General features: G+C 42.0%; 1 protein-coding gene across 1 annotated transcript; it reads right to left on the reverse strand.

The window, feature by feature from the left end:
- Window positions 1–1,272: 1,272 nt before the first annotated feature.
- Window positions 1,273–8,977, reverse strand: LOC141230058 (uncharacterized). Its single transcript, XM_073667548.1, has 5 exons — window positions 8,756–8,977; window positions 8,549–8,672; window positions 8,368–8,465; window positions 8,079–8,169; window positions 1,273–3,823 (listed from the first exon to the last, which is right to left on the reverse strand). The coding sequence occupies exons 1-5, from the start codon at window positions 8,975–8,977 to the stop codon at window positions 2,286–2,288; spliced, it is 2,073 nt and encodes a 690-aa protein (XP_073523649.1). The 3' UTR covers window positions 1,273–2,285.
- Between the last annotated feature and the right edge of the window lie 17,693 nt (window positions 8,978–26,670).

A 26,670-nucleotide genomic window follows, 5' to 3' on the forward strand; every position in this document is an offset into this window, starting at 1 on the left:
AAATGAAGGTCTTTATCATTTAGGGAAAAAGAAAGCCAAACCTACAGGACCCTGTGTGCAAAAGTGATAGCCCCCTAAACCTAATAACTGGTTGAGCCACCCTTCGCAGCAACAACTGGAATCAAGCGTTTGCAGTTTGGCAATAAGTCTTTTACAACGCTCTGGAGGAATTTTGGCCACTCATCTTTGCTAAATTTTTGTAATTCAGCCACATTGGAGGGTTTCCGAGCATGAACCACCCTTTTAAGGTCATGCCACAGCATCTAAATCAGATTAAAGTCAGGACTTTGACTAGGCCACTCCAAAATCTTAATTTTGTTTTTCTTAAGTCATTCAGAGGTAGGTGGATTTGCTGGTGTGTTTTGGATCATTGTCCTGATGCATAACCCAAATGCACTTCAGCTTGAGGTCACGAACAGATGGCTGGACATTCTCCATCAGGATTTTTTTGGTAGACAGCAGAATTCATGGTTCCATTTACCACAGCAAGTCTTCCAGGTCCTGAAGCAGCAAAACAGCCCCAGACCATCACACTACCACCACCACCATATTTTACTGTGGGTATGATGTTCCTTTTCTGAAATGCTGTGTTACTTCTACGCCAGATGTAATGGCACATTCACCTTTCAAAAAGTACAACTTTTGTCCTGTCAGTCCACAGTGTATTCTCCCAAAAGTCTTGGGGGATCATCAAGATTTTTTCTGACAAAACTGAGAAAAGCATGTTCTTATTGCTTAGCAATGGTTTTAGTCTTGGAACTATGCAATGCAGGCCATTTTTGCCCACTGTCTTTCTTATGGTGGAGTCATGAACACTGACCTTAACTGAGGCAAGTGAGCTCTGCAGTTCTTTGGATGTTGTTGCAGGGTCTTTTGTGACCTCTTGGATGAGTGGCCGCTGCGCTCTTAGAGTAATTTTGGTGGGCAGGTTGACCACTGTTCCATGCTTTTGCCTTTTGTGGATAATGGTTCTCACAGTGGTTCGCTGGAGTCCTAAAGCTTTAGAAATGGCTTTATAACCTTTTCCAAATTGATCGATCTCAATTACTTTTTTTTCTCATTTGTTCTTGAATTTATTTGGATCGCGGCATGATGTCTAGCTTTTGAGGATCTTTTGGTCTACCTCACTTTGTCAAGCAATTCCTATTAAAGTATTTTCTTGATTGAGAACAGGTGTGGCAGGAATCAGGCCTGATTGTGGCTAGGGAAATTTAACTCAGGTTCCCAAAGATGTTATAAACCACAGTTAATTTAGGTTTTAAGTGGGGGGGGGGGTGTGTGTGTGTGTGTGTGTGTGTGTGTGTGTGTGTGTGTGTGTGTGTGTGTGTGTGTGTGTGTGTGGTGTCACTTTTTCACACAGGGCCCTGGGGCTTTGGATTTCTTTTTCCCTTAATAATAAAATACCTTCATTTAAAAACTGCATTTTGTGTTTACTTGTGTTATCTTTGTCTAATATTTACATCTTATGATCTGAAACATTTAGGTGTGACAAATATGCAAAAGAATAAGAAATCAGGACGGGGCAAACACTTTGTTTTACACCACTGTATCTCAGAATGTTAGATGCTTCTGACCGCAAAGAGCATGACTGAAAAGTAGACCTGTTATGATCTTTTGATAAACCTATATTTCTATAACTAAGGATTCAAATCTCTATTAATGAACACACTGAATATATACATAATGGATAAACAATATACTTATTACAAAAATTATTATAAGAATTATACAAACCTCCCATACTGGTGCCGTTCCATCGGTGTCAGCACTTGTGTTCCCGGGACTCAGGTCAGGCTGTTTCGCCATGTGAGCCCTGAGCCCAATCAGCGCTGGCGTCATATTTAACGAGGCCAAACATGAGGAATGACAAAGCATTGTCCAAGTAGTGGACAACCCCTTTAAGAATCGAGAGCAGAAGAAAATACAGCTTCAATGATCCTCTTAAAACATTGCTTTATTGAGTAAATATAAAAAACCTGAGATAACAGCATGGATGTTACAACCCCTAGAGGGGGAAATATTTTCTAGCAGACACGTTTCAGACAGTAAGGTCTTTAGTCATTGAAGCTGGATTTTTTTCTGCTCTCGATTCTGCTGGTTTCCTGAGCTTTGGATTCCTCAATGGGTGAGCTGACTTTTTGTTTTTTTTCTTAGTAACCCCTTTAAGAAGATACAATTTTCGATTAAAACATTTCCAAAATTCTGAACATGAAAAGGGGCTTTTCCCCTCTGTGGCTTCTCTGATGTTTATTAAGAATTGATTTCCATGTAAAACATCTCCCACATTAAGAACATGAAAAAGGCTTCTCCTCTGTGTGAATTCTTTGGTGACTAAGAAGTGATGATTTCTTCACAAAACATTTCCCACATTCTGAACAGGAAAAAGGCTTCTCCCCTGTGTGGGTTCTCTGATGTCTGATAAAACTAGCCATGTGTGTAAAACATTTTCCACATTCTGAGCATGAGAAAGGCTTCTCCCCTGTGTGGATTCTCTGATGATTAACCATAACCGATTTATAGTTAAAACATTTCCCACATTCTGAACAGGAAAAAGGCTTCTCCTCTGTGTGGGTTCTCTGATGATTATAAAGCCCCGATTTCTGGTTAAAACATTTTCCACATTCTGAACAGGAAAAAGGCTTCTCTCCAGTGTGGATTCTCTGGTGATTAACCATAACCGATTTATGGTTAAAACATTTCCCACATTCTGGACATGAAAAAGGCTTCTCTCCCGTGTGGATTCTCTGGTGATTAACCATAATCGATTTATGGTTAAAATATTTCCCACATTCTGGACATGAAAATGGCTTCTCCCCTGTGTGAGTTCTCTGGTGTATAACTAAATCTGATTTTAGGTTAAAACATTTCCCACATTCTGAACAAGAAAAAGGCTTCTCCCCTGTGTGAGTTCTCCGATGTCTATAAAGCCCTGATTCCTGTTTAAAACATTTTCCACATTCTGAACAGGAAAAAGGCTTCTCCCCTGTGTGAGTTCTCTGGTGATTAACCAAAACCAATTTATGGTTAAAACATTTTCCACATTCTGAACAGGAAAAAGGCTTCTCCCCTGTGTGAGTTCTCTGGTGTATAGCTAACTCTGATTTTAGGTTAAAACATTTCCCACATTCTGAACAGGAAAAAGGCTTCTCCCCTGTGTGAGTTCTCTGGTGATTAATCAAAACTGATTTATGGTTAAAACATTTCCCACATTCTGAACATGAATAAGGCGTCTCCCCTGTGTGGATTCTCTGATGTATAACAAGCTCTGATTTGTAGTTAAAACCACTCCCACATTCTGAACAGGAAAAAGGCTTCTCCCCTGTGTGGGTTCTCTGGTGATTAATCAAAACTGATTTATGGTTAAAACATTTCCCACATTCTAAACAGGAAAAAGGCTTCTCCCCTGTGTGAGTTCTCTGGTGATTAATCAAAACTGATTTATGGTTAAAACATTTCCCACATTCCAAACATGAAAATGTCTTCTCCCCTGTGTGAGTTCTCTGCCTCGCAAGATCTGATCTGCGATTTTTTTCTTGTTTAAGAAGAGTATTTCTATATTCTGAACGTGAAAATGGCTTCTTTGCTTTAGGAGCAGTTCGTTTTTTAATGCTTATTTTGCAACTTTGATTTTCCTTAGTTGTCGCTAATGAATCAGAAGACAGGACCTGTTTCAAAGGATTAGATGATTGATCTTTGCTGTGAAGGGATGATGGTATATCTGGAGTAATGGCATTCACTTCAATTGTATCTTGTTGGATCTCAATCTCATGTGATTTAAAAATTGAAGATGTCAGTTGTCCCTCTGATCTCCAGGTACAGTCATCTGCCAAGAATAAAATTAAGTATTATTTTTGAATAAAATATTCTTACATTTTTTTTAACATTTTTACTTAAAGTGTCTGTAAAAATGGCAAGCTACGTAAAAAAAAAAAAAAAAAAAAAAAAGAATTATTCACCAAGTCAATTACAGTTCACAGTCTAAAAGACAGTGCCCAAACCACATTTAGCATTCATGTATTTGGCATTACTATAGTGAGAAGAACCCACTTAATTTATCTGGGCACTGTGTGTTGGGTAATAAAATGTCATTTTTGCAATTTTTACTCTCCAACATCTACTGCGGGCTAATTTCCGGAAAGTGCCTGTGGAGTCAAAATAGTCACTACTCCTATAGATTAATTCCCAAGATGGAGTCACTTTATGGGGATTTCTACTGCTCTGGTTTTCTTTCATTTTGTCATATCAAGGTTTCTGCAAATGGTGTGTCCCATTTTCTCTGGGATCTGCTCCTGCAACGTCTAATTCTGTCACCAGGAGCCTTATTCATCCTGCAGGCGGCGCTGGTGATGGAGGAGACAGAACAGCAGGTAACACAGTGGCCCAAGCTAGGGGTCTCTGTGTAAGTCCAGATCCATATAGAGGGGTTAAAGAGAATCTGCCACCCCCTGGGAGATTTGAGACCTATAGTATGGGCATACAGGTTATAGAAAAGTAGATCTATACATGCCTGTATGGCCCATAGTAGAGGTCTGCTTGCAGTGAAATGGAGTTTTATAAAATCTGTTTTCACATGCTTGGCGTCCCCCGGACGCCAAGAAGTCCCTGCCTATCTGCTTATTTAGCATGTTCCCCACCTCCTCTGCACGTTACAGGACCCTGTGACGTGCACTCTTGTCACTCACTTCCTGCGCATGTGCAATGCGACGCTCACATCAGGAGCGCTTTGTTTCCTCCTGGCCCGTTTGTCTCTGCACTGCTCCGCAGTGTTCTGGTGTGCAGGCTCCCCGAAGCAGCCTCCCCGGTGCACCAGAACACTGCGGGACAGTGCAGAGACAAACGGGCTGGGAGGAAACAAAGCGCTCCCGATGTGAGCGTCGCAACGCGCATGAGTGGGAAGTGAGTGACAAGAGCGCACATCACAGGGCCCTGTGACGTGCAGGGGAGGGGGAGGAACATGCTAAATAAGCAGATAGGCAGGAATTTCGGGGCTAACTAAAGAGATAGGCGGGGATTTCTTGGTGTCCGGGGGACGCCAAGCATATGAAGACAGATTTTATAAAACTCAATTTCACTGCAAGCAGACCTCTACTATGGGCCCTACAGGTATGTATAGATTTACTTTTCTATAACCTGTATGCCCATATTAGAAGTCTCACATCTCCCAGGGGACGAGAGCTTTCCTTTAAAGAAGTTAAAGGGGTGATGGGCAAAACTGTGACTATAGACCATAACACATCTACTGAAGAAATCAAGCTGAACAGTCTTCTTTAGTAAAAAAAAAATGAGTAAATAGTGGTGAAACCTCTCGGGGGTAATTAGAGCATGTGGTTCTTGGCAATCTAAATTATCGCTAAGTGCCAATATTTGCAGATCAGATGAGTTTCAAGAAGAAATATTAGACATTTTAAATGAACTTTTTATAATAGTGCAGAGCTGAGGTGTCTTATATTTAGACCTCGGGCATTGGGAAGACGTAATGGAGACCTTTTTTGAAGACTACCAGGGAGTTACAGATTTACATAAGTGAGGCAGGCTGATCCCACCACAATCAAACTATCGTACAGAATGAACCTGTAAAAAAATACATAAAAAATATGTTACATCCTCAACAAGAACATATGTATGAGGGGAGAACTCCAACATTAAAGCGGACTTACACTTATTTATGGTGGACCATTGGAGCTACAATAACCTGATCAGAAGAGTAGAGAAAGTATTAGTGCCCCCATTTCAGGAGAGATTGTGCAGTAATCTGAATTCCTTAGGATTGAAAACATAATGGAATTTATGACGTGAAGTGAATCCAACATACCAGGGCTCGAGCCATGCCAACACATTCATGCAGGTGTAAATATTACAGTATATTACAGCTATCAGCCTCGCACAGCTTAGAGATACAGGTGCTTCTCAATAAATTAGAATATCATCAAAAAGTTAATTTATTTCAGTTCTTAAAAAAAGTGAAACTCATATTATATAGTCATTACAAACAGAGAGATCTATTTCAAGTGTTTATTTCTGTTATTGTTGATGATTATGGCTTACAACCGATGAAAACACAAAAGTCATTATTTCAGTAAATTAGAATAATTAACAAAAAACACCTGCAAAGGCTTCCTATGCGTTTAAAAAGGTCCCTTAGTCTGTTTCAGTAGGCTCTACAATCATGAGGAAGACTGCTGACTTGACAGATGTCTAGAAGGCAGTCATTGACACACTCCACAAGGAGGGTAAGCCACAAAAGGTCATTGCTAAAGAAGCTGGCTGTTCACAGAGTGCTGTATCCAAGCATATTAATGGAAAGTTGAGTGGAAGCAAAAAGTGTGGTAGAAAAAGGTGCACAAGCAACCTGGTTAACTGCGGCCTTGAAAGGATTGTTAAGAAAAGGCCATTCAAAAATTTGGGGGGAGATTCACAAGAAGTGGACTTCTGCTGGAGTCATTGCTTCAAGAGCGTCAACACACATAGACTTATCCAGGACATGTGTTACAAGTGTCGCATTCCTTGTGTCAAGCCAGTCATGACCAACAGACAACGCCAGAAGCGTCTTACCTGGGCCAAGGAGAAAAAGACCTGGACTGATGCTCAGTGGTCCAAGGTGTTGTTTTCAGATGAAAGTAAATTTTGCATTTCATTTGGAAATCAAGGTCCCAGAGTCTTGAGGAAGAGTGGAGAGGCCACAATCCAAGCTGCTTGAGGTCTAGTGTGAAGTTTCCACAATCCGTGATGGTTTGGGGAGCCATGTCATCTGCTGGTGTAGGTCAGCGTAGCCGTCTACCAGGACATTTTACAGCACTTCATGCTTCCCTCTGCCGACAAGTTTTTTGGAGATGGAAATTTCATTCTCCAGCAGGACTTGGCACCTGTCCACACTGCCAAAAGTACCAATACCTGGTTTAAAAACAACAGTATCACTGTGCTTGATTGGCCAGCAACTCGCCTGACCTTAACCCAATAGAGAATCTATGGGGTACTGTCAAGAGGAGGAGGAGAGACACCCGACCCAAAAATGCAGACGAGGTGAAGGCTATTATCAAAGCAACCTGGGCAGCTATAACACCTCAGCAGTGCCACAGGCTGATCGCCTCCATGCCACGCCACATTGATGCAGTAATTGATGCAAAAGGATCCCGACCAAGTATTGAGTGCATTTACTAAACATACATTTCGGTAGGACATCATTTCGGATTTTAAAAACATTTTTCAAGCTGTTGTTATAAAGTATTCTAATTTACTGAGATAATGACTTTCATGTTTTCATTGGCTATAAGCCATAATCATCAACATTAACAGAAATAACACGTGAAATAGATCACTCTGTGTGTAATGACTCTATATAATATGTGAGTTTCACTTTTTTGAATTACTGAAATAAATTAAGTTTTTGATGATATTCTAATTTATTGAGAAGCACCTGTATATCATGGCACAGGTGTAATGTTTTTTGCATAGTTAATCGCGATCCTGTATGAAGTTAGTCGGTTTTAAAAGAAATTGAAAAATCAGGACAAAAGGGAAAACTCTGTTGTTATTGTACAGAAATTCACACTTGGCCCTCACTGCACATTTAATGTTGTCGATCATAAAAGTGAAGTTTGGTCATTAAAACTGGACCTGGTCTTGTAGGGACCATATGAGCACATTCAGCAGCACAGAAGGGAGAGAAGGTAGATTCATCCAATAAGATATCAGGGATCTAGGAAGCCAACAGCATCATTACCCTCCGCTTTCTCTTACAGGCCCATCATAATATTTTCTTCAAGTGATTTTCTAAACTGTCTGTACATTCTACGTACATTGTCATCTGGTTTTGTAGTTTACAGATCTGAGGAGGTAACGAACAGTGTCTTCTAATCACAGGGAGTAGGTGGATCCTCCAAGTTATAAGTTCTATAGAAAAGGGCTTTCAATGGCCAAAATCATTTGAACAGTTTTGGGTGGAGGAGAATGTTGTGGTCTAGAGGCAAAATGGTGATCACACGATTGTGATACGGCCGGACTACACAACCGATAAAGCAGCCACAGCCGGTGACTTATAAGAATCTGAAACTTCTCTGCATTTAGTGGTTACTACTCACCTGGGAGGTCATATGTAGGAATCTCCTCTTTACACCGCTCATCACCCCTCACATATGTCTCTGTAGTATTCATATGGGTCAGATCTTCAACCTGAAACAAATATTGTAAAAGTCACAGACAGATGGAGAAGTCTCATCTATGATCAGCTCTAATCCTGCCATCTCCACCTTTCTCATTACACAAGTATAAAACATATAATACTGGTGGATAAAACAAGACTGAGCACAAGATCTTCACAGCTGTCTACACATCATAGGGGAGATCTCATGACACCTTCTCTCCATCTACCTGATGATCCTGAGGAGCATTGGGATCTTCTTGTTTACAGTCCTGTGTAAGAAGAGGATGAGGACATCTCTCTGGTGTTGTCCTCTTACTGGATAAAACTGGAGGAAACACATATAGGGACTGAATTCATTCTTTGCATACAGACAATTATAGGCCGTGTGTATTTAGTCCTGTCTATTACCTGGTGATGTGAGGGGCTGAGGAACCTCCATCATGATGTCCTTGTACAGATCTTTGTGTCCTTCTAAATACTCCCACTCCTCCATGGAGAAATAGACTGCAACATCCTGACACCTTATAGGAACCTGACATATACAATGATACAGTCAACCCACCGATCCCTTCATAGCGTTACTGTATAATGTCCCAGCATTCCCAGCAGTGTCACCTCTCCAGTCAGCAGCTCAATCATCTTGTAGGTGAGTTCTAGGATCTTCTGGTCATTGATGTCCTCATGTATGAAGGGGTGAGATGGAGGCCCCGTGATTGGGCTCAGGGGTCTTCCCCATCCCTCAGACACAGGGTCCTGACAGCGCTCACTAGAGGTCTTCTTCACTACTGTGCAATCCTGGTTATGGAGAGACACATTAATAAATCTCACTACAGACATTTCCAGAGTCCTCACCTCTCCAGTTCTGTCCATCTGTTATTCCCATAGATAAGAATGATGTAATGAGACATCATTAGAATCTCTCACCTCTCCAGTAAGACGGAAGAGGATCTCTAGGGTGAGGTGTAATATCCTCTCCGCCATCTTGTCTCTGTCCATTTCCATCTTTGATGGATAAATCAGGAAAATTCACTTGTATAGACGATCTTTACTGAGAGGATTCGATATTGTAGAGACCTGAACGAGAAGACGATGAGCCGATGTAACATCATAAAAATCCTGTGTAATAATACAATTACTGGAGATAATCTGGGAAAACATGAGGAGATTTATAATTTTACAGTATTTAGTTTTCTTCTTTACATCTAGAAATAAAACCTATATACACTGCTCAAAAAAATAAAGGAAGCACTCAAATAACACATCCTAGATCTGAATGAATGAAATATTCTCATTGAATACTTTGTTCTGTACAAAGTTAAATGTGCTGACAACAAAATCACACAAAAATCATCAATGGAAATCAAATTTATTAACCAATGGAGGCCTGGATTTGGAGTCACCACCAAAATGAAAGTGGAAAAACACACTACAGGCTAATCCAACTTTGATGTAATGTCCTTAAAACAAGTCAAAATTAGGTTCAGTATTGTGTGTGGCCACGTGCCTGTATGATCTCCCTACAATGCCTGGGCATGCTCCTGATGAGGTTGCGGATGGTCTCCTGTGGGATCTCCTCCCAGACCTGGACTACCGCCAACTACTGGACAGTCTGTGGTGCAACGTGACGTTGGTGGATGGAGCGAGACATGATGTCCCAGATGTGCTCAATCGGATTCAGGTCTGGGGAACAGGCGGGCCAGTCCATAGCTTCAATGCCTTCATCTTGCAGGAACTGCTGACACACTCCAGCCACATGAGGTCTGGCATTGTCCTGCATTAGGAGGAACCCAGGGCCAACCGCACCAGCATATGGTCTCGCAAGGGGTCTGAGGATCTCACCTTGGTACCTAATGGCAGTCTGGCTACATCTGGCAAGCACATGGAGAGCTGTGTGGGCCTCCAAAGAAATGCCACACCACACCATTACTGACCCACTGCCAAACAGGTCATGCTAAAGGATGTTGCAGGCAGATCGCTCTCCACGGCGTCTCCAGACTCTGTTACGTCTCTCACATGTGCTCAGTGTGAACCTGCTTGCATCTGTGAAGCGCACAGGGCACCAGTGGCGACGTTGCCAATCCTGGTGTTCTGTGGCAAATGCCAAGCGTTCTGCACGGTGTTGGGACGTCGGGCCCTCATACCACCCTCATGGAGTCTGTTTCTTATTGATTGTGCAGACACATGCACATTTGTGGCCGGCTGGAGGTCATTTTGCAGGGCTCTGGCAGTGCTTCTCCTGTTCCTCCTTGCACAAAGGCGGAGGTAGCGGTCCTGCTGCTGGGTTGTTGCCCTCCTACGGCCCCCTCCACATCTCCTGGTGTACTGGCCTGTCTCCTGGTAGCGCCTCCAGCCTCTGGACACTACGCTGACAGACACAGCAAACCTTCTTGCCACAGCTCGCATTGATGTGCCATCCTGGATGAGCTGCACTACCTGAGCAACTTCTGTGGGTTGTAGAGTCCGTCTCATGCTACCACGAGTGTGAAAGCACAACCAACTTTCAAAAGTGACCAAAACATCAGCCAGAAAGCATTGGTGCTGAGATGTGGTCTGTGGTCCCCACCTGCAGAACCACTCCTTTATTGAGGGTGTCTTGATAATTGCCAATAATTTCCATCTATTGTCTATTCCATTTGCACAACAGCATGTGAAATTGATTGTCAATCAGTGTTGCTTCCTAAGTGGACAGTTTGATTTCACAGAAGTTTGATTTACTTGGAGTTATATTCTGTTGTTTAAGTGTTCCCTTTATTTTTTTGAGCAGTGTATTTTAGGCCACAGACAACAAGCAGTTTCTTCCTTGGAGTCTGCAGCTGAACACGTTTCTCATAGACTCATCTTCCATAAAGCTAATTGTCGTCTCATTTACAGACACTGGAATCAGTATTAGCAATACTGCAGGAGATATTCATTACACGTGACATGAGAAATAACTACTTCATGAGGAGGACGGCATCTTCATTTTCTACTACGGCTCTAGAAACATATTGGGCCAGAATCCGTCACCGACTACATCTCCACCGGTCGTCTATATGAATGTTTCCCTTCTTCCCCGGACTGTAATCTTGTATCATATTAGATCTCATGTCTGATTCACACACAGAAGTTTGAGGCTTTTATAAAAGCTTTTTTGTTCACACAAACACCTCGGACAGAAATTATTTGATACCAAAGTCTTCATGTACATTGTTTTATGGTGTTTATTTCTGGCCTTAGTCTTTCCTATGTTACAAGAAAGACACCAGATAAGAGCAGAAATAGTAAAAACATACAAATGTTGTGTTCTGCTACCAGAGCTAAGGAAAGAGAGGAGATCTGTCCCTACGATAGAACTCAGCTTAATCCCTACGATGTAACAGGGAACCTGATCCTGCGATCAGACCTGCTAAAGTCCTAAGCTAGTCTGTACGGAGACCTATAGATATGGGGAAGGAATCCCTACAAGTACTAAGGACTGGGAGGAAAATGGGACACCTCCTAACAGAAATAGTAGCAGACAGAAAAACAAACAAAATATATAGAACAAAGAGGTCCGTAGACCAAGCAAACTAACAGAGTTAGATACAGAGCACAGGCTAGCTAGAAAGTAGTTATACAATGAAGTCCAGCAAAGCCAGAAGGGCGGAGCAGGATTAAATAGGCCAACAAGGTCATGTGACCAGCAATAGAAAAAACCTAAGAGCAAGGTTCTAACAGCAAAAAGCACAAGACAAGTTTAAGGGCAATGGTACCAAATACTAATGAAATGTATGTAATGTTTTAACTTTGCAGTAAGTAATAAAAATGCCTTAAAACATTCTTGCTCATCTGGCAAATATTAAAAATTATGGTAAATTATGGTAATCCTATTTGACCTAAAACTGGAAAGGTTTATTCTGATTTCATGTCAGATATTGAGAAAAACATGCATATGTGTCTTTATATAGTGTATGTAAACTTCTGGTTTCAACTGTACATCAAGAGAATGCCAAGAGTGTGCAAAGCAGTCATCAAAGCAAAAGGTGGCTACTTTGAAGAACCTAGAATATAAGACATATTTTCAGTTGTTTCACACTTTTTTGTTAACTATATAATTCCACATGTGTTAATTCATAGTTTTGATGCCTTCAGTGTGAATGTACAATTTTCAAAGTCATGAAAATACAGAAAAATCTTTAAATGACAAGGTGTGTCCAAACCTTTGGTCAGTACTGTATCTATAAATATATACTGTATATCTGGTGGAGTCATATCTCCCAACTCTGCAGACCGCATGCCGCTGCTGTACTTGGCAGGCACGGACCAGATGGTATGGAGATTGAGGGAAAAGTCCAAAGGCAAACTTTTCCACACTTAACAAAAACTTGATGAAAAGTACAGTATATACATCAGATAGCAGGCACAACACTTTATGAATGTTTCTTCTGCATTAATAATAAAAAAGTGGAATAAAAAAGTGCAAAAATGCATATATAATATATGACGTATTGGCCGATATTTTGGGCAAAATACTCAAGCTCGTAACCCGCGTCAAGGGTCCTCATGCTTATGAGTCCCTACTCTAAACATAAAAAGCAAAGCCACAATAAGAAGAATTAATTTTTTTTTCTTTTTTTCTTCAATTTTGGGGGAATTTTAATTCTTCTTATTGTGGCTTTGTTTTTTTTTTACCAAAAAATAAAAAAGTTATGGCTGTGGGAAGAAAGGGAGCAGAAAACGAAAATGCAAAAATGGAAAATGGTCCAGTCATGAAGGGGTTAACACAAGCAAAATTACAAGCTCAATGGCTTGTTGTGGATGTACTGTATATAAACAGATGTAAACAATGAATGATTGATACAGTCACTACCTTACCCAATCCCATACCTAAACTAAGCTGATGATGCCTAGAAGAGGAGGTTGGCACCCTAAGGAACGACAATTGTGTCCCTCAGAAGCCCTATAGAACGTATAATTAGCACATACACACACACAAACACACACACACACACACTATATTATACAGTGGGGAAAAAGTATTTAGACAGCCACCAATTGTGCAAGTTCTCCCACTTAAAAAGATGAGAGAGGCCTGTAATTGACATCATAGGTCGACCTCAACTATGAGAGACAAAATGAGACAACAAATCCTGAAAATCACATTGTCTGATTTGGAAAGAATTTTTTTTCATATTTTGGTGGAAAATAAGTATTTGGTCAATTACAAAAGTTCATATCAATACTTTGTTATATATCCTTTGTCGGCAATGACAGAGGTCAAACGTGTTCTGTAAGTCTTCACAAGGTTGGCAAACACTGTTGCTGGTATGTTGGCCCATTCCTCCATGCACATCTCCTCTAGAGCGGTGATGTTTTGGGGCTGTCGCTGGGCAACACAGACTTTCAATTCCCTCCAAAGATGTCCTATAGGGTTTAGATCTGGAGACTGGCTAGGCCAGTCCAGGACCATGAAAAGTTTCTTACAAAGCCACTCCTTCATTGCCCTTGCGGTGTGCTTGGAATCATTGTCATGCTGAAAGACCCAGCCACGTTTCATCTCCAATGCCCTTGCTGATGGAAGGAGGTTTGCACTCAAAATTTCACGATACATGGCCCCATTCATTCTTTCATCTACACGGATCAGTCGTCCTGGTCCCTTGGCAGATAAACAGCCCCAAAGCATGATGTTGCCACCCCCATGCTTCACAGTAGGTATGGTGTTCTTTGGATGCAACTCAGCATTCTTTCCCCTCCAAACACGACGAGTTGTGCTTCTACCAAACAGTTCTACTTTGGTTTCATCTGACCATGTGACATTCTCCCAATACTCTTCTGGATCATCCAAATGCTCTCTAGCAAACTTCAGAAGGGTCTGGACATGTAATGGCTTAAGCAGGGGGACATGTCTGGCACTGCAGGATCTGAGTCCCTGGTGGTGTAGTGTGTTACTGAAGGTAGCCTGTGTAACGTTGGTCCCAGCTCTCTGCAGGTCATTCACTAGGTCCCCCCGTGTGGTTCTGGGATTTTTGTTCACCGTTCTTGAGATCATTTTGACCTATGGGGTGAGATCTCGTGTGGAGCCCCAGATCGAGGGAGATTATCAGTGGTCTTGTAGGTCTTCTATTTTCTAATTATTGCTCCCACAGTTGATTTCTTCACACCAAGCTGCTTGCCTATTGCAGATTCAGTCTTCCCAGCCTGGTGCGAGGCTACAATTTTGTTTCTGGAGTCCTTCGACAGGTCTTTGGTCTTCACCACAGTGGAGTTTGGAGTGTGACTGTTTGAGGTTGTGGACAGGTGTCTTTTATACTGATAAGTTCAAACAGGTGCCAGTACTACAAGTATGAGTGGAGGACAGAGGAGCCTCTTAAAGAAGAAGTTACAGGTCTGTGAGAGCCAGAAATCTTGCTTGTTTGTAATTGACCAAATACTTATTTTCCACCAAAATTTGAAAAAAATTTATTTCCAAATCAGACAATGTGATTTTCAGGATTTGTTTTCTCATTTTGTCGCTCATAGTTGAGGACTACCTATGATGTGTCAAATACAGGCCTCTCTCATATTTTTAAGTGGGAGAACTTGCACAATTGGTGGCTGACTAAATACTTTTTTCCTATATATATATATATATATATATATATATATATATATATTTTATATATATATATATATATATATATATACACATATATATATATATATATATATATACATACACACAGTGGGTATGGAACATAGTAACATAGTTTATAAGGCCGAAAAAAGACAAGCGTCCATCCAGTTCAGCCTATTTCTTGTGCACTGCAGCTATTCCACAGCGTTGATCCAGGGGAAGGCAAAAAAAAAACCCATGCGGTATAGGCCAATTTACATCATTGAGGAAAAATTCACTTCCCGACTCCAATCTGGCAGTCAGATTAAATCCCTGGATTAATTAACTATCACTAAGCATAAGATGTAATTTTATTGTTCTCAAGAAAGGCGTCCAGGCCTCTCTTGAACTCATTAAGCGAGTTGGACATCACCACTTCCTCTCCCAGAGAGTTCCAGAGTCTCATGGCTCTGACCGTAAAGAATCCCCTTCTATTCTGGTGCAGGAACCTCCTTTCCTCCAGATGCATAGTGTGCCCCCTCGTCTTTGTCACCATCCTTGGTATAAACAGGTCATGGGAGATATCTCTGTACTGCCCCCTGATGTATTTATACATGTTTATGAGGTCTCCCCTAAGCCTTCTCTTTTCCAACGTAAATAGGCCTAATTTTGACAACCTCTCTGGGTATTCTAGTCCCTCCATTCCCTTTATTACCTTAGTCGCCCTCCTTTGTACCCTCTCTAGCTCCAATATGTCTTTCCTGAGCACCGGAGCCCAGAACTGTGCACAATATTCTAAGTGCGGCCTTACCAGCGCTTTATACAGAGGAAGAACAATGCTCTCATCATATGCCCCTATTCCTCTTCTGATGCATGCCATGACTCTATTTGCCTTCGCAGCTGCTGCCTGACACTGGGCACTCCAATTTAATTTGCTGTTAACCAAGACAACTCCCCAATTTATCTAAATCCTCCTGTAGCTGTGCCCTATCCTTATCTGTATTAACTACTTTACAAAGTTTAGTATCATCTGCAAATATTGCTATTTTACTATGCAAGCCTTCCACTAGATCATTGATAAATATATTAAATAATATAGGGCCCAAGACAGACCCTTGAGGCACCCCGCTAGTAACCCTGACACACCCTGAGCTTACTCCATTGATAACCACCCTCTGCTTTCTATCACTCAGCCAGCTATTTACTCACTTGCACACATTATCCCCCAGACCAAGCATTCTCATTTTATATACCAACCTTTTGTGTGGCACGGTATCAAACGCTTTGGAGAAGTCAAGGTAAGTATTCAGACCCCTTTATTTTTTTCACTCTTTGTTTCATTGCAGCCATTTGGTAAATTCTAAAAAGTTCATTTTTTTCTCATTAAAGTACACTCTGCACCACATCTTGACTGAAAAAAAACAGAAAATGTAGACATTTTTGAAAATGTATTAAAAATGAAAAACTGAAATATCACATGGTCATAAGTATTCAGACCCTTTGCTCAGTATTGAGTAGACGCACCCTTTTGAGCTAGTACAGCCATGAGTCTTCTTGGGAATAATGCAACAAGTTTTTCACACCTGAATTTGGGGATCCTCTGCCATTCTTCCTTGCAGATCCTCTCCAGTTCTGTCAGGTTGGATGGTGAATGTTGGTGGACAGCCATTTTCAGTTCTCTCCAGAGATGCTCAATTGGGTTTAGGTCAGGGCTCTGGCTGGGCCAGTCAAGAATTCCATATTCCATAAGTTTATTAACCCTTCAGGTGATTCACAGGAATTTTTGGAATATGGAAGTAAACAATGAACATTTAACTTTTTTTCACAAAAATGTTACTTTAGACCAAATTTTTTTATTTTTTTTTTCGCAAGGGTAACAAGAAAAAATGAACTACAAAATGTGTTGTGCAGTTTCTCCTGAGCACGCTGATACCCCATATGTGAGGGAAAACTACTGTGGGGGCGTACAGCAGGGCTCAGAAGGGAAGGAGCACCATTTGACTTTTTGAATGTAAAATTTGCTTAAATAACTAGTGGACGCCATCTCGTGTTTGGGGAGCCTCTGATGTGCTTAAACAGTGGAAACCCCCCACAAGTGACACCATTTTGGAAACCAGACCACTCAGGGAACTTATCTAGATGTGTGGTGAGCACCTTAAACCTCCAGGTGCTTCACAGAAGTTTATAACATTAAGCCGTAAAAATAAAACTTTCACATTTTTCCCACAAAAATATTTTTCAGCCCCCAATTTTACATTTTCATAAGGGTAACAGGAGTAATTGCACCATGCAGTTTGTTGTGCAATTCCTCTTGAGTAAGCCGATACACCATATGGGGAGGAAAACTACTGCTTTAGCGCACGGCAGGGCTTGGAAGAGGTTGCAGACACCATGTCACATTTGAAGAATCGCTGACATACTAAAACAGCAGAAACCCCCACAAGTGACACCATTTTGTAAACTACACCTCTCAAGGAATTCATCTAGGGGAGTAGTGAGTATTTTTTAACCCTCAGGCGATACACAAACTTGTATAACATTGGGCTGAGTAAATGAAATATTACTATTTTTTTCCATTCAAGTGTTGCTTTGACCCCAAGTTTGCAGTTTTCAAAAGGGGTAATAAGAGAAAATGTGACACAGCTTCTCTTAAGTACATCAATACCCCATAAGTGGTCGAAGACTACTTTGCAGGCACAATGCAAAGCTCATAAGGGAAGGAGCGCCATGCTACAGTGCAGATTTTACTGTTGTGGTTTGCAGGTGACATGACCCACTGGGAGAGCCCCTGAGGTCCCAGAACAGAAGAAACCCCCCCATAAATGACTCCATTTTACAAACGACACCTCTCAACGAATTCATGAATTCATCTAGGGGTGCAGTGATCATATTTACATCACATGTGACAGAAATTTATACCATTTGGCAGTGAGGAAAAAATAATTACATTTTTACCACAAAAAAATTGTTTTAGCCTCAGATTTTACATTTTCACACAGGGGAATGGGTAAAAATGGTGCCGAAATGTGTCACACAATTTCTTCTAAACGTGGCAATACCCCATATGTGGCGGTACAGTACCGCCTAGCCATACGGCAAGACCCAGGAGGGAGGGAGCGCTATTTGACTCCTGGAGAACAAATTATTGTAGAATAGTTTGAGGACTCCATACAGAGCCCCTAAGTGCTAGAAGAGCAGAATCCCCCCTCAAGTGACCCCATTTTGGAAATTATACCCCTTTGGAAATTTACATACAGGTGTAGTGACAATTTTCACTTCATGCGTGTTTTCCAGAAACATGCAGCAGTGGATGTTGCTGAGTGAAAATTTCAAACTGCCGTTGTAGTGACTAGTACGTTGTGGTGACCAGTTCGTTGTGCCCAGCTCATGCTTCTGTAGACATGCACCTGTAAATTAGGCGGGCTCTCATCGCTACAGGAATGCCAGACATGTGGACCCTAAATATAGTTTAGGCACATTGTGGGGCTCAGAAGGGAGGGGAGCATTTGAACTTGGGAGCACAGGATTTGCTGAATTTCTTTTGGGGGGCAAGGGCCATTTCGCTTTTCCAGAGCCTTTGTGCTACCAGTAACTTGAAAGTCCCTTATATTTTCGTTAGATGACAGACCTGAGTGGGGACTTGCTTTTTTTGTGGATTGAGTTGAAGCTTTTATTGGGAACATTTTACATAACGTTTATCCGGCTCTCTACGCTGAGCACTTACATCGGGGTTTCCATCTAAATCTCCAAGTGATGTAATTCAGATGAAACCCCCGAGGGATCCATTCACTATAGTGAGGCAGCAGAGTTACTCAGGACTCAGTCTTGGCTCTGTTTAGCGGTGTCCTTTTTTTCAGAGGTGCACAAAATTGTGGCCAATCACACTTTTACGCATGTCTAAAAAAAACCTGACACTGTGGGATGATAGGCTAGACTGTGTCCATGGTGCCTCCATCTGCCTCTTACAGGGAATCTTCCGTCGGGTGTTCCGTCTGAATCATGTATTTCAGAGATTTACACGGAAACCCCGATGTAAGAGCTTAGCGCAGATTAAACGTGAGACGCGCCATACTGCATTGTTTTGGGAAGCAGAATGAACAAATTAGCAGCAGGTGAAAAATTGTTTTTATTTATTTTTTACGCCGTTCCTCATGCGGTATAAGTGATTAGACAACTATATTCTTCGGGTCGTTGCGATTACAGTGATACCAGATTTATATAGGGTATTTATGATTGACAGCTGTCAGGCTGTGTGCCCACGTAGCATTTTTCAAGCGTATATGCTGCGGAATTTCCGCAGCGTAAACGCTTGAAAAACGCATGGTAATCCGCACCCCATGGTCCCCAATGGGATTCCGCAACTTCTATGCACATGCTGCGGATTTTTCCGCAGCGTTTATGCCGCGTTCAAAAATCCGCAGCATGTCATTTAATTTTGCGTTTCCGCAAGCGGAATTGCCTTAGTCCAATGCATAAAAAACGCAAGGCAATTCCGCATGTGGAAAACGCGTGATAAACGCGCGAAAAATGCGCGATAAACGCGTGCGGAATTCCGCATGCGTTTTTCCGGGAGAGGACTTGCATTTATGCAGCAGAAATTTTCTGCTTCATAAATGCAACGTGGGCACATAGCCTCATACACTTAAAGACGCTTTGTTTTTCAAAATCTAGTTTTTGCATCGCCATATTTTGAGAGCTATAATTTTTCCATATTTTGGCCGACAGAGTCATGTGAAGGCTTGTTTTTTGCGGGTCGAGTTGACGTTATTATTGGTACCATTTTTGGGCATGTGACATTTTTTGATCGTTTTCTATTGTTTTTTGGGAGGTAGAATGAACAAAAAACAGCAATTCAGGATTTGTTTTTTGAGGTTTTTTTTAATACCGTTCCGCAAGTGTAAAAATTGATAAGGCAGCGTTATTCTTCGGGTCAGCATGTTTACAGCGATACCACACATAAAAAAACTATGTTTTGGCGCTTTTACACAAAAACTATTTTATAGACAAAAGAATTACAAAAGAGCTACAACTTTTTTATCTTTCAGCTGATGGAGCTGCATGGCGGCTTTTTTTTTGCAGGACAAGATGACGTTTTTAGCGGTAACATTTTTATTTCCATTTAGCTTTTTGATTGTGTTTTATTCCACTTTTTGTTTGGCAATATCATGTAAAAGCATAGCTTTTTGCTCCGTTTTTTATTTTTTATGGTGTTTACAGAAGGGGTTAATTAGTGTAACAGTTTTAAAGGGTTTTTCCGGATGCGGCGATACCAAATATATGTACTTTTTTTGTTTTTGCATAAATATATTGATTTATTGGTTTATTTACCGTATTTATTTAATTTTATTTTGTGAGATAATATATATATATATTTTTTTTTAACAGTTTGAAAACATTTTTTTATACTTTTTTTTTTTTACATATGGAACTTCAATTTTTATTTTTCTGATCACTAGTCTTACGCAATGCAATAGACATGTATTGCATTGCATGAGAGCAGACAGTTTTACACTGTCAGATCTCCTGCTAGACTCAGCTGCTGGCTGATTCTAGCAGGACACCGTGCATGGCAGACCAGGAAGTCATCATATTACCTCCTGCTGCCATGACAACGTCAGATCCTATCACGGGGGCCATCGGAAAGGTGAGTGGACGACCCCCTCTCCTCTCACCATCTCCTAAATGCCGCAATCGCTATGGATCGCGGCATAGAAGATAGCAAAGGGTTAGCATCATTGGGACCTGATCCAATCAGGTCCCGATGATGTTACCTGTCAGAGCTGTTGCTCTGCACTGCAACCGCAGCACTTTCAGGACCCTGGGGTTCCTGAGCGCTGCGAGGCCGCCGATTGTTCATAAACGTGGGCGCTGCACAGAGCCCAGCCAGCACCGACGTTTATGTACAGTGTGTGAGGCAGTGACGGGGATCGTATACAAGGGACGGTATATATCCCCCAGAATGTGTACAGAGACTTATTAAACCCATTGAAGTGCATTGCAGCCACAAACACACCTGCGGCTGCAATGCAGGAATGAAGGTGAGCATTGACCTTGTCAGGTTATCTGGCTAAGGCAGATTAGTAAAACCCGGCAGGGCCTTCATTTCTTGGAGGAGACTACAGGAAGGCAGTGGGGCGGATTCCTCCCTCCAACCCGGGTTTTCCAGTGGCTCTTGCCTCAGGTCCTTTAAAAACCCTGCATTAAGGATTAGTGTTGTTCAGTGTTAGGACCCGCTAGGGACATAGCAGGAACTCTTAGCGGGCCTGTGAGTAGCTGAACCTACGCCTGGGAAGGCTCTGCACCAGTCAGGCTCTGAGCAGCCCGGCGCAGCCGTTGCCCACGGCAACCGTTGTTATGGACTTATGTTAACCCGGCTGAGAACCAGAGGACTTTCTGTTTTACCCGTGAGTGCTGAATAAAAGCTGCTTATGTTGGACTTGCTTGGGTCACTGCCTCAGTTACTGCACGGTGTGAACACTGCCGCCTTACAAGTGGGAGGTCGGAAGATGTTAATGGAAGCAGAGATGTATGATTTACAAATGCTGTCAGATAATACAACATATAAAAAAGTCCTAGATAATCCCACATCAAAGCTGTAACATACCTGGTGGCGTCCTTGCATAGTGGTCCATCTCCCACTGTGCAAGAGCGCGCATTTGATTTCCAGTCCAGACTGTCTCTCTGGCTTCCCTCCATGCTGTCTGCTTGCCTCTGTTTCTGCTGCCTAAGGGCGGCGCCCGATCACTTCCTGTTTCTTGTAGGTGCTGCAGGCACACCCCTTGTGCGCCCTCAGCCTATTGCTGTCTGTCACCTGGTATTTAACCCAGCTCCTCCCAAGAAACCCTGCCTGAGCATCTTGTTCCTTCAGTGGGCTTCTTGCCGCTGATATGCCAGGTCCTGTCTGAACTTTCTCCTAGCCTGTTGTCTGTCGCCTTCCTTAGGCTGTATTTCCAGACCAGTCTGAACACGCTCCTAGCCTGTTCGTCCTGCCTTCTAGGGGCTGCATACCTAGACCTGTTTCTGTGTTTTCTTGCCCGTCTGTCTGCCTTTCCTGGAGGCTGTATTTCCAGGCCAGTCTGAACACGCTCCTTGCCTGTTCGTCCCGCCTCTCTGGGGGCCGCATTCCCAGACTCGTTCCTGTTCCTTGCTGCAGTGCCGGTCTCCGCTCTGCTCCGTCTTGCTCACCGCTCCGGCGGTTTCCGCTCTGCTCCGTCTTGCTCACCGCTCCGGCGGTTTCCGCTCTGCTCCGTCTTGCTCACCGCTCCGGCAGTCTCGCTCTGCTCTGACCCTTTACTCTCCGCTCCTGGCGGTCTCGTCTTGCTCTGCTCTTGCCCACCGCTCCGGGTGGTCTCACCCTGCTGTGTTTGTCTACCGCAACTGCGGTTCTGTTCCGGAAGTCCCAGTCTGTACTGGGTCCTATCCACTCTGTGCTCCAACCTGTTGTACCTGCCAGTACCTCCCTGCCTGCATACCAGTTGTGCTTACCAGCCATGTCCGCCTATACCCCCAGTCTGTGTGCCAGCCTAACATTCCAGTTCCTGTATTCCCCGGTGTGGGCCAACCGCCGTGTCCGGAGTCTGACCTGGAGTAGACCCTGGTCCCTCTGCTCGGTTCCTCCCTGGTGCACTGGCGTCGTATGCCGTCGTGCGACCTTGGTCGGATCGGGCAGATACTTAGTTACGCCCCTCCTGGCACTCTCCGGTAAGGTCCAGTGGAATCACTACATATACACGCACACGCCAGTCAGTCCGGGCGTGTGCATTACAAAAGCTAGTTATAGATACCCATTCTATTATTCAAGAGGGTTTTGCCCTAGAGGTTATAACTGAAAAAGAAAGGGATTATTTAATTATGGAGCAACCAATGTTGCCAGGTTTATATGGTCTGCCAAAAATACAAAAAAATATAATTCCTCCCCCGATGAGACTCATAGTATCGGGTATAAACTCAGTTACTGAATTAATAGGGGATTGGAAGGATAATTTGTTGCAGCCATTAGTTCAAAGAACTGCAGGATTTTTAAAGGACTCCAGGGATGTCTTAAATCAGGTATCTAAAATGGAATGGCAGCCTAACTACACGTGGCTTAGCTGCGATGTAGTGTCATTGTATACTTGCATTCCCTATAATATTGTTATCCAAACACTAAAGTATCATATATTTAAATTCAGCGCTTATTCTTCTGATCTATGTGAATATATTGTCTTGTAGGTGCAATTTTTAATAACTAATATTTTTTTTATGTACAAGCAGGTTTTTTTCCTTCTGTGCAAGGGGGTCTCCATGGGAGCTAAATACTCCCCGTCGCTCGCAAACTTAATAATGTCCTTCTGGGAGCATAAATGTTTGTATACTTCTGCGAATCCTTATGTGAATTGTCTGTTCTGGTATGGCAGATACATCGATGATTTGCTCTTCATATGGAGGGGTAATGTAGCTGCCATACCGGAATTTGTACAGTATCTTAATGATTTTAATTTGTCATTCACATACAATACTCACCCCACTGTAATTCCATTCTTGGACCTCAGACTGGAAGGGGGAAATGGAAGTATAGCTACCTCAACATTTTCTAAACCCCGCTCAGGAAATACGATACTGCATGCTGCAAGCAGTCGACCGCAGTCACACCATAAAAGCCATCCCAGTGGGAGAGTATCCCAGGATAAAGCGTAACTGCAGTAAAGCTGACAAACTAGAAAGTGAAATCACAACTTGTCGGGATAAACTAATTAGGAGAGGTTACCCACCCTGGACTCTGGACAGAGCTTCAAGGATCGTAGCTACAAGAGACAGAGAAAAACTAACTGATGTTTCTGAGAGTAAAACTGATGAAAAAAAGATAATGAAACCAGCATTAGCTTTAACATTTAGTCTACAATTTAATCAGATTAAAAAATTAATAAATAAATATTTGCCCATATTGCATGATGACAGTGTCATATCTGAGATTCTGAAGTTCAATTGTGGCAAAGAGACAATCATCTTGGGGAGATATTTTATCCCCAAAGAGATCTAATACTGTGAGACAAAGACATGCATGTCTAAATTGCAAAAGATTTTTTAAATGTGGTCAAAATGGCTGTGGCATGAGTAATTTAGTTAAGGTCTCAAAAAATTTCTCCAATAAGGAGAATACGCATCAGTTTAACGCTCACAGCTGCATAAATATTGCAATAGTAATCATGTTGTATACAGAATTGAATGCAAAGCGTGCAGTAAATTGTACGTGGGGTGTACTGTAAGAAAACTGAAAAAACGCAGAGCAGAACATATACAGTTAGGTCCATATATATTTGGACAGAGACAGCATTTTTCTAATTTTGGTTCTAGACATTACCACAATGAATTTTAAACAAAACAATTCAGATGCAGTTGAAGTTCAGACTTTTAGCTTTCATTTGAGGGTATCCACATTAAAATTGGATGAAGGGTTTAGGAGTTTCAGCTCCTTAACATGTGCCACCCTGTTTTTAAAGGGACCAAAAGTAATTGGACAGATGAAATAAGTGTAAATAAAATGTTCATTTCTAGTACTTGGTTGAAAACCCTTTGTTGGCAATGACTGCCTGAAGTCTTGAACTCATGGACATCACCAGACGCTGTGTTTCCTCCTTTTTGATGCTCTGCCAGGCCTTCACTGCGGTGGTTTTCAGTTGCTGTTTGTTTGTGGGCCTCTCTCTCTGAAGTTTAGTCTTTAACAAGTGAAATGCATGCTCAATTGGGTTGAGATCAGGTGACTGACTTGGCCATTCAAGAATATTCCACCTCTTTGCTTTAATAAACTCCTGGGTTGCTTTGGCTTTATGTTTTGGGTCATTGTCCATCTGTAGTATGAAACGACGACCAATCAGTTTGGCTGCATTTGGCTGGATCTGAGCAGACAGTATGGCTCTGAATACATCAGAATTAATTCGGCTGCTACTGTCCTGTGTCACATCATCAATAAACACTAGTGACCCAGTGCCACTGGCAGCCATGCATGCCCAAGCCATCACACTGCCTCCGCCATGTTTTACAGATGATGTGGTATACTTTGGTTCATCAGCTGTACCACGCCTTCGCCATACTTTTCTCTTTCCATCATTCTTGTAGAGGTTGATCTTGGTTTCATCTGTCCAAAGAATGTTTTTCCAGAACTGTGCTGGCTTTTTTAGATGTTTTTTTTTAGCAAAGTCCAGTCTAGCCTTTTTATTCTTGATGCTTATGAGTGGCTTGCACCGTGCAGTGAACCCTCTGTAGTTACTTTCATGCAGTCTTCTCTTTATGGTAGATTTGGATATTGATCCGCCTACCTCCTGGAGAGTGTTGTTCACTTGGTTGGCTGTTGTGAAGGGGTTTCTCTTCACCATGGAGATTATTCTGCGATCATCCACCACTGTTGTCTTCCGTGGGCGCCCAGGTCTTTTTGCATTGATGAGTTCACCAGTGCTTTCTTTCTTTCTCAGGATGTACCAAACTGTATATTTTGCCACTCCTAATATTGTAGCAATTTCTCGGATGGGTTTTTTCTGTTTTTGCAGCTTAAGGATGGCTTGTTTCACCTGCATGGAGAGCTCCTTTGACCGCATGTTATGGAGAGCTCCTTTGACCGCATGTTTACTTCACAGCAAAACCTTCTAAATGCAAGCACCACACCTCAAATCAACTCCAGGCCTTTTATCTGCTTAATTGAGAATGACATAACGAAGGGATTGCCACACCTGTCCATGAAATAGCCTTGGAGTCAATTGTCCAATTACTTTTGGTCCCTTTAAAAACAGGGTGGCACATGTTAAGGAGCTGAAACTCCTAAACCCTTCATCCAATTTTAATGTGGATACCCTCAAATGAAAGCTGAAAGTCTGAACTTCAACTACATCTGAATTGTTTTGTTTAAAATTCATTGTGGTAATGTCTAGAACCAAAATTAGAAAAATGCTGTCTCTGTCCAAATATATATGGACCAAACTGTAGCTGATATATTCAATGTCAATGAATCTAATAGAAATGTTTCTTATGCTTCCAGACACTTTATTCAGATCCATAGCAAAGATATCTCTCAGCTTTATGTATGGTATTGAGAAAAAATCTTTCCCAATCCCAGAGGAGGTGATTTGAAAAACGCCTACTAGATCGGGAGACATATTGGATGTTCCACCTAAATACATGCCATCCAAATGGACTAAACATGCGAAGAGAAATAATGTCCCATTATTAAAAGGATAATTTAGTCTGTTGTAAAAACATTGTATTGAAAGAGTTTTTTAATATACGCTGTATGTTTTTTGTATAAATAATCATATATGTAAATTGCCTCGGATCATGTGACATGTTTTTTTAATAATTCTGTATGAAAATTGTTCTGGGTCATGTGATATTTTTATGAAATGTTATTGGCGATTATCCGTAAAAAAAGATGGTGAGCACATTTGTATGTAGCTTTAAAAAAGAACGCAGATAGGAGAGTATAAATATCTCGGGATGTGGCTGGTCTATCACGGAGATCGTCGTGGGACCCTCGCTATATGGACTGTGGCAGACAGGTGAGATTGAGGTTGGTTTATTATTTTACCTTTACTGCAGGTGATGATGGGCTTCGAGGATTAGCTGTAAGGAGAGTATATGGTGTTTTTTTATTTTTTACAGGGGACGAGAACATCGGGGTCAAGGTGCAGGTAAGTCATAGGAGAGTATATGTGTTTATAATTTTTATTTAAATATTTTAACTTTTTAAAATTTTACTTTCACCGTGCTGATGAGATGTACTTCTCCTATCAGCGGAGCTCGTCTACAATGACAGGAGGCGCCGGATGATGGGGGTAGTAGCCCCATCAGCCGGCGCCTGTCACCCTCGGTAAGCTTTTTACCCCGGGTGACTGTCACAGTTGTGGGGATCACGCAGACAGCAGTCAGTATGGTCCCTGCAGCGCTGTGACCGGCGGTAGCTATATTACCGCGGGTCACTGTCAAAGCTGCGGGGATCACGCTGACAGCTGTC

The sequence above is a fragment of the Phyllobates terribilis genome, unplaced genomic scaffold (genome assembly GCF_046119375.1).
Source record: "Phyllobates terribilis strain yellow unplaced genomic scaffold, ASM4611937v1 Scaffold_489__1_contigs__length_1346288, whole genome shotgun sequence".
Classification (NCBI taxonomy): domain Eukaryota; kingdom Metazoa; phylum Chordata; class Amphibia; order Anura; family Dendrobatidae; genus Phyllobates; species Phyllobates terribilis.